Raw genomic sequence first — 8,283 nt, forward strand, 5'->3', positions numbered from 1 at the left:
GGGGCTGCTCCGGGGCATCAGGGAAAGTCCACAGGAGGAATTCAGGGGAGATGGAGGGGCAGGCAGGGGGTTCCCCTGAGGGTCCTCTCCATCTGCCCCAGACTAGCACTCGGGACCTACCCCGCTCCTGGGTTGCATTGTGTGACCAGAGATTTGCAAATGCTGCTGGGAACTTTGGAGCAAAAGTTGCAAAATCCTCCCCAGATTCCCTTTAGAATTCAGGGAGCCGCCCTCTCTCCGTGACAGATTCTTCTGGCTGAGCAGGTCGGCTCATCTCCTCCCACGGTGCTGCTGCCCCACCAGGCAGGTGCGGCTGCATCCCAGTCTCTTGGGGACTGGGGAGAGAGGCAGAGCAGGACCGGTGGCCTTGGCAGCAGGGGGTCTCTGCTTTGCTGGCTCACCAGGTGAGTGGGGCTAGTCCGGTTTGTTCTGTGCTGGGCGTGGGGGCTGACTGAGGCTGTTCAGGGAAGTGGGAAGCTGCTCACAGGGAATATGAAGCGTGTTCATTAGTTAACCCACACAGGCCGATAGGGAGGCAGGGAGGAGCTGCCCCATTCCACACATGGGCAAACGGGGGCTCTGTGGGAGACAGAGATTTGCCCAGAGTCCCAGAAGTGGCAGAATCATGGTTAGACCTAGTGAACCCCGAGTTCCCAGGCCCATGCATGACACACTGGGGCAGTGGGAAGGGGAGGCGTTTGCATGGCTGTGCTGCACCGCCTGCCCCACTCCGGAGCTCTGGGATGTGGTGGTGGCTTTGCCCCTAGGCACAGCCAGTCCCAGCAAAAGGCAGTTGTGGTTGCTGAGCTGACGCATTGCTTGGTCGCTTATGTAAGTTATGTTCCTAATGCCAAGCAAGTTCTGCAGCGTGGGCAGGGCCCAGCTGGGCTCCCTATGTACTGCCAGCTGGGGCAATGCTGCATTTGCTGATGCCCAGAAAACGTACGACCAGCAGTGGGCACAGCTGAGCTGGAGCCCGGACATGCTTTAGCTGCGGGTGCAATTGTGCAGAGCAGGGCTCAGAAACTGAGGTTAAAGGCACCCAATAGCCCCTCTCTCCGGAGCTGAGGGCTCTGGTGCAGCCATCACTTGGGAGCCCTTGTGTATAGTGTCTCCCAAGGTGTCCGGAATGGTTGAGCCATGCCCGGCTGCTGAGCCCCCCCATGGGGAATACAGAGCGCCCGCTGTTACTGCCCGTCCCATGGGGGCACTTTGTGTTCCAGCCGGAGGATCTGTGCCGGGGATGGGGCGATGGGAAGAGCTGGGGGCTGAGTGGGAAGGTTCACATTCAAGAGTGGGCGAGCGGGAAAGGGAGCAGCGCTGGCAAGCGGCTGGGTGGAGCCGGAGAAGCCAGGGTGGAGCAGGTGTAGGAGTGGAGAGACGCTGCTGGAGCCAGGAGTGGAGCTGGGTAGTGCTTTGAAGGTGAGAGAGAAGCTGGAGCTGGCCGTGCAGGAGGTGGAGCGGTCCTCGCTGGGCAAGGAGGAATCCTGGCCAGAGTCCTAAGTGAAGCAGCTCCCTGGCATTGAGACGGGCAGAAGGGGAGCGAGCTGAGATCGGGGGGAGAGGTGTGACGAAGTGGGACTGTTCTTAATGTTTTCTTGGAGCACTGTGTGGGTGCCTCAGTTTCCCCAATGCATTTCTTAAGTCTCTAGTGCGCATAAATGGCCGACACTCTGTCTCCTGGCATGGCTAAAGGTGAACAAAGAGAACAGGTGACCTCCTGGCCCAGGAAAGAGACAAAGGCCAGAAAGGAGGGGCTGGAGTCAGTTTGGGACTGGCTGGGGACAAGAAGTGGGTGCAGATGGGATTGTCTGACTCACTGGGCCCCAGAATGGACCCTGCTGAGGGGTCCTGTTCTCTCTACCTACAAGTTCTGTTTTAGACCCTGTTCCTATCATCAAATAAACCTCTGTTTTACTGGCTGGCTGAGAGTCACGTCTGACTGCAAAGTGGGGGTGCAGGACCCTGTGGCTTCCCCAGGACCCCACCTGGGTGGGCTCACTGTGGGAAGCGCATGGAGGGGCAGAGGATGCTGAATGCTCCAAGGTCAGACCCAGGAGGTGAAGCCGTGTGAGCTTCTTGCCCTGAACAAGTCTGCTCCAAGGGAGAGGAAGCTCCCCAAAGTCCTACCTGGCTTTGTGGGGAGCAGTTCCAGAGCATTGTCTGGGGACTCCGTGACAAGGTGCCAGCCCAGTGCAGAGATAGGAGCCTTTGCTGTGGGGGCAGAGCCGGAAGATAGTCTGGGGGCCACAAAAGGAAAAGCAGCAGGACCGGGCCAGGCCCTGGCTGCAAGGGGAACTGGGCAGGGCAGACAGAGGTTATCCTGGGGCCACAGAGCTGAGGGCAGGTGACAGACTCAGCCCAAGCTACCCAAGGGGGCGCAGGTAGAGAGGACTCTGCTGGGGCATCCAGCTCTGTTCCATGACACAGCCTCTCGTGAGCCCCTTGCCCTCCCCTTCGCCCCACGGTGCTGGGCTCGCCTGACTGCTGCTGAGGCTGGAGCTGCTGAGGGCGCAGTGAGTGGGGAGCGAGTGACGCAGCGGCCCCGACACTCACAGCCTCCATCCTGCTTTCAGGCCCAGGTGCCCAGTGCCGTGCTCGCTGGGACTGGCTGTGGGGGTGGCGCTGGGCAGGAAAGGCGCCATGTGGGCCGGGTGTGCCAGCATCATGGGCTGGTTCCTTTTCATCCAGACAGTGCCCAGGGTGGCAGGTAAGTGCTTGTGATGTGTCATGTGTGTGCCCCAGGGGGAGAGTTCCTCCTGGGTGCAGCTCAGCCTCTGCGCTTCTCCTCGGGGTGGGGGTGGGGGGCGTAGTGGGGTATTGGCTGGCGCAGGAGTCTTGGGGGTTGAGGGACCAAACGGGTGTGCTGAGAACCCTGCTGCACCTGGGATGGGTGCCTGGGACTGTGTGGGAGGGACCTCTCTCGGGGCATCCCCAGAGCTCGGAGGAATGGGATTGGTCGGGGGGGGGGATATCCTCTCCCAGGAGGGGTGGGGAAGCCCCAAACTGTACCCGGAGCCCTGCCCCAGCCCTGTCTGTCTCCTCATCCCTAGGCGGCCGTCCCTGCAATGCCAAGAACTTTGGCCATGACTCTCTGGTGTGTGAGTGCAATGCCTCCTATTGTGACACGCTGGACCCCGTTGTCGTCCCGGCCCTGGGCACGTACGCCAAGTATGAGAGCAGCAAGATGGGCAAGCGGCTGGAGCGCAGTGAGGGGAGGTTCCAGAGCGACTCCACGGCCCCAGGTATCGGTTGGGCACTTGGGATGCCAAGGGCAGGGCTGGCCGCTGTCCCTGACTCTTGCTGCCAGCTGCAGGGCTCTGAGCTGGGCTGCTCTCTGCTCTGCAGATCTGTTGCTGAAGCTGGACATGGCGCAGCGGTACCAGAAAGTGAAGGGCTTTGGTGGGGCTCTCACAGACTCTGCCGCCATGAACATCATGGCCCTGTCCCCGGATGCCCAGACCAACCTACTCAAGTCGTACTTCTCAGAGGAAGGTGAGTTGTGGGGCTGAGCCCTGGAGATACAGGCATGGCGGGGCGAGCAGGGCTGCTGACCCCCAGGACAAACAATGCCCACGGGCCAGTTCCCTCCTCCTACTGTCCACTCAGCTCTGGGCCCCGGATCACCTCCTTCCTGTCCCACAGGGATCGAGTACAACCTGGTCCGCATCCCCATGGCCAGCTGTGACTTCTCGGTCCGCCTCTACACCTATGATGACTCCGAGGGGGACTTTGAGCTGAGGAACTTCAGCCTGACTGAGGAGGACACAAAGCTGAAAGTGAGCAGTTCCCTTGGGGAGCAAGGGCCCTGGGCGGGGAGGAGCTGTGGTGGGGAAGGGGGACTGGCTGGGGGGGCGGTGATGGAAGAGGGGAAGGAGGGCTGGCTGGGGGGGTGGTGTTGGAAGCGAGGAAAGGGGACTGGCTGGGGGTGGTGCTGGAGGCGGGGATGGGAAGCCTACCCTGGGGAAGGCGAGGGCAAGGCCTCCGGCACAGGATGGAGCAGGGAGGGACTGTCACGGAGTCACCGGGCGATGCTCTGGAACTGCTCCCTGCGAAGCCAGGCAGGATTTTGGGTAGCCTCCTCTCCCTTGGAGCAGACTGTCTGCAGGGCAAGAAGCTCCCACGGCTTCACCTCCTGGGTCTCTCCTTGGAGCATTCAGCATCCTCTGCCCCGTCGTGCGCTTCACATAGCGAGTCCTCCCAGGCGGGGTCCTGGGGAAGCCACAGGGTTCTGCACCCCCACTTTGCAGTCAGACGTGACTCTCAGCCAGCCAATATCACAGAGGTTTATTAGATGACAGGGACATGGTCTAAATCAGAGCTTGTAGATACAGAGAACAGAACCCCTCAGCTGGGTCCATTCTGGGGCCCAGTGAGCCAGACCCCCCACATCTGCCCTCACTCCTCATCCCCAGCCAGCTCCCAACTGGCAGAGGGTCAGCCAGAAACTGAGGGCCCCCCACAGTATTCAGAGGAAACATTTAAGAACACTCCCACTTCGTCACAGAGACCAGTCTCAGTTTGCTCCTTGGCCAAGCTCCCAGGTCCTGCCTGATGCCAGGTGTTTCCTGTGGCCATCACGGGCTGGGGCTGAGTCCCCGCTCGACACTTGCCCCATCACCATCGCCCTCATCTCTCCAGCTGATGCTGGCTTGGCTGCTCCTGACAGCCCCGTGGGCAGGTGTCTCCCAGCCCCTTCTGGGGGCACTGGGGCCCCTGAGGCCCATCAAGGCCAGGCTGGCTGGTTGGGTCAGGGCCATGAGGTGCCATGTCCCACGTGTGCCTGCTCTCACCTGTACAATGTCCGAATTCTGCTCAGCCCTCGCCCCAGGGCAGCCTGACATGGGGGCTCCATTTCATAGGAGAGGCTGCGGGTGGAGGGAGGCTCCCATGGGGCAGGGGGTCTGGGGAGAGTTGCTTATAGGGCCACTGCAACACATGATCCCCTGCCTCCCCATGCTCCTCAGATCCCCATTCTCCAGCATGCCCAGGCCGTGGCCAGGACACCGCTCTTCCTGTATGCCAGTCCCTGGACATCCCCCACCTGGCTGAAAACCAATGGAGCCATGACAGGCAGGGGCACACTGAAAGGGAAGCCGGGGGACAAATATCACAAGACCTGGGCCAACTACTTCATCAGGTAAAGGGCAGCCCGGGGCGGGGGCTCTCCTGGGAGAGGAGCCGGCAGGATGGGGCGGGTCTCGGTGGGTACAGCTGGCCCTGGGGCTGTGCGAGTGAAGGGGCTGGATGGGTGTTGGGGACGGGGCATCAGAGGAGTCCATGTGAGCTCCCTGAGCCATCAGAATGAGAGTCACAGAAGGGCCCATTGTATCGTCCAGCCCAGAGAACTGCCCCCAAACAATCTGATTGTGGGTGAGGTCTGTCACGGAGTGTGGGGGAGTCAGGGCCCTGCACCCCCCACTTCCTGCCATTCACCGGGACTCTCAGCCAGCCAGTAACACAGAAGGTTTATTAGACGACAGGACCATGATCCCAAGCAGGGCTTGTAGGTACAACCAGGACCCCTCAGCCAGGTCCCTCAAGGGGAAAAGGAGCTTAGACCCCAGACTTGGGGTTCCCTGTGTCTTCCCAGCCAGCCCAAAACTGAAACCAAAAACCCCTCCAGCAGGCTCCCTCCTTTTGTCCATTTTCCCAGGCAAAAGTGTCACCTCGCCCCACCCGCTCCTGGCTCTGGTTAAAGGCTCAGGTACCATCCCTCACCTAAAGTCATCCCTGATCTCCCATCCCCCACGCAGACAGCCCCAGTAAAACTAAACAACATTCCCAGGTCAATCTGCCCCACTCCCTCCTGCGTCACAAGGTCTCTACAGACTATGTGGATGGGGGGCAGAGGGACTGATCTCTGCACCCCAGGAGGGGCGCTGGGGGGCGGGGCTGGGGCTGCTAATGTTTCTTGTCTCCCCGGCCCCCAGGTTCCTGGACGAATACGCCAAGCACAACCTGACGTTCTGGGCGGTGACGGCTGGGAACGAGCCCACGGCTGGGGAAATTGTCTTCTACCCCTTCCAATGCCTGGGCTTCTCCCCCGAGCACCAGCGGGACTTCATCGCTCAGGACCTGGGCCCGGCACTGGCCAACAGCTCGCACAAGGGCATCCAGCTCATCATGCTGGACGACCAGCGAGTGATGCTGCCTTATTGGGCGGAAGTGGTGAGTCCACACGCCTGGGCCCTGCCCAGCTCCCTCGCTGGGGAGCCTGCTGTTCCGAGCAGGCAGCGCGGCTTGTGGGGGCAGGGGGGTTGGCACCAGCCTGGCTCCCTGCCCCTGGTGGTGGCCTTGGCAGCAGGTGACTCCTCCTCCATCCTCCTCTCAGGTCCTGAATGACCCCGTGGCCGCCAGCTTCATCAACGGCATCGGCATCCACTGGTACCTGGACTTCCTGGCTCCCATTGACCTCACGTTGTCCATCACCCACCACCTCTTCCCCAGCTACTACCTGCTTTCCACAGAGGCCTCCACAGGGTCCTACTTCTGGGAGCCCAGGGTGGTTCTGGGCGGCTGGGACCGAGGGAGCAAGTACAGCCACAGCATCCTGATGGTAAGGCCTCCCCAGTGCACACTGCTTCAGCCTCCTCTGGGGGACAGGAGCAGCTCGGCCCGCACGAGCCTTCAGCTGAGCCTCTTCATCGTCTCACAGAACCTGAACTACTACGTCACTGGATGGACCGACTGGAACCTGGCCCTGGACCTGGAGGGAGGGCCCAACTGGAGCAAGAACTACGTGGACAGCCCGGTCATCGTGGACAGCAGCAAGGATCTCTTCTACAAGCAGCCCATGTTCTACCACATGGGGCATTTCAGGTGAGCTGGGCCCTGCCGAAGACTCCGAGAGGGCTGAGCTGCACGGTGCAGCTGGCACTGTATGGCCTGTGCACGTGAACAGGGGGGTGAGTGCAGCTCGTCACGTGTGTACGTGTGCCTGGACACGCCAGGCTGAATGTGCCCCTTTGGCCTGAGTGTGTGTTTCTGACCCCAGCTGACTTGCAGCAGTGCTGTGATGGGATCCTGCTGCTCCTAGCACCCGTCCTTGTGCTGGTTTGCAGCGAGTAGCCAGCCGTGCACTAGATCCCAGCAGCCTAGGAAAAGGCACAGCTCCTGGGTGGTTCCTGGATCTAAATTCAGCCTTTAATGCAGCTGGGGCTGGAGTGGAGCACTAAACCAGTGGTTCTCAAACTTTTTTTTTTGAGGACCACTCGAAAATTGCAGAGGGTCTCGGCGGGCCACTTAATGATCTTTCCAAATGTTGTTTGTGCTGCGCACTCACTGCTCCCCATCTTGTCTGTGCAGCAAGTTCATCCCCGAGGGCTCCCAGCGCGTGCGGCTGGTCATCTCCAAGAAATGCTACAGGTGCAGCCTGGAGTACGCAGCCTTCCTGCGCCCGGACGGTGCCGCTGTGCTCGTGGTCCTGAACAGGTGGGTGCCTGGCACAGCCCATGAGTGTAGCATCCTGGGCTAGACCCGACCTGCCTTTCTCCGAGTGGGGCAGGAGCTCGGCAGGTGGATTCCCAGGATGTGGGTGCTTTAGAAAAGAAACCTCCTGGGGGACAGCCCCAAAGCCCTTCAGAGCCCTCCAGCCCCTCCTCAACCCCAGCTGCCTCCGATTCCGTCAGACCTGCCTCCCTCTCTCCCGTGTGCCTCACCACCCCCCTCGCTCTTCCCAGGTACCCCACAGATGTGCCATTCGGGATCTCAGACCCAGGTGTTGGCTACATTGAGGCTGTGGCTCCAGCTGACTCCATCCAGACCTACCTGTGGAGACGCTAAGGAAGAGGCCAGGGCAGGCGGGATTGCAGCTGGGGCTGTGGGGGGAGGAAGGATGCACCCCCCTGCGTTGATATCTCTCCATTTAACACAGAAACCCCTCATCCCTCCAGGGAGGGACTTGGGGATGGGTCCTACTTCACCTGAGTGCAGGGGACCTGAAGGATCCAAGGGGGGGGGCTTGGGGGTGTGTGTGTCACACTGAGTGTCGTCGTGCTAGGACACGCCAATCTGCTCATGACAGACCCAGGACCCTGGGCTGAGCACCGACCCACCTGGGTACCTGCCTCCAGGGCCAAGGCTCCCGCCTTCCCCAGCCTGATAAGCTGCTTCCCAGAGCACCGGCTCCCACTGTTTTCTAGATATTTTAATACAAGAAACAGGTTTTCTACATCTTTGCCTGGTGTTTTTTCCTCCACCCCTCCCTGGTTGGTTGGATGTTGGCCAGAGTCAGGGGCTGGGGAGGGGCCAGGTGAGGTGGGGAAGGGCCCAGGTGAGACA

General features: G+C 60.8%; 1 protein-coding gene across 1 annotated transcript; it reads left to right on the forward strand.

The window, feature by feature from the left end:
* Nucleotides 1–2,643: 2,643 nt before the first annotated feature.
* On the forward strand, nt 2,644–7,807 carry LOC115639603 (lysosomal acid glucosylceramidase-like). The gene is made up of 10 exons (XM_030542586.1): nt 2,644–2,710; nt 3,030–3,245; nt 3,349–3,495; nt 3,646–3,779; nt 4,968–5,140; nt 5,934–6,171; nt 6,335–6,559; nt 6,659–6,822; nt 7,309–7,434; nt 7,683–7,807. The coding sequence occupies exons 1-10, from the start codon at nt 2,644–2,646 to the stop codon at nt 7,783–7,785; spliced, it is 1,593 nt and encodes a 530-aa protein (XP_030398446.1). The 3' UTR covers nt 7,786–7,807.
* Nucleotides 7,808–8,283: the final 476 nt, after the last annotated feature.

This window comes from Gopherus evgoodei, chromosome 24 (assembly GCF_007399415.2).
Source record: "Gopherus evgoodei ecotype Sinaloan lineage chromosome 24, rGopEvg1_v1.p, whole genome shotgun sequence".
NCBI lineage: Eukaryota > Metazoa > Chordata > Testudines > Testudinidae > Gopherus > Gopherus evgoodei.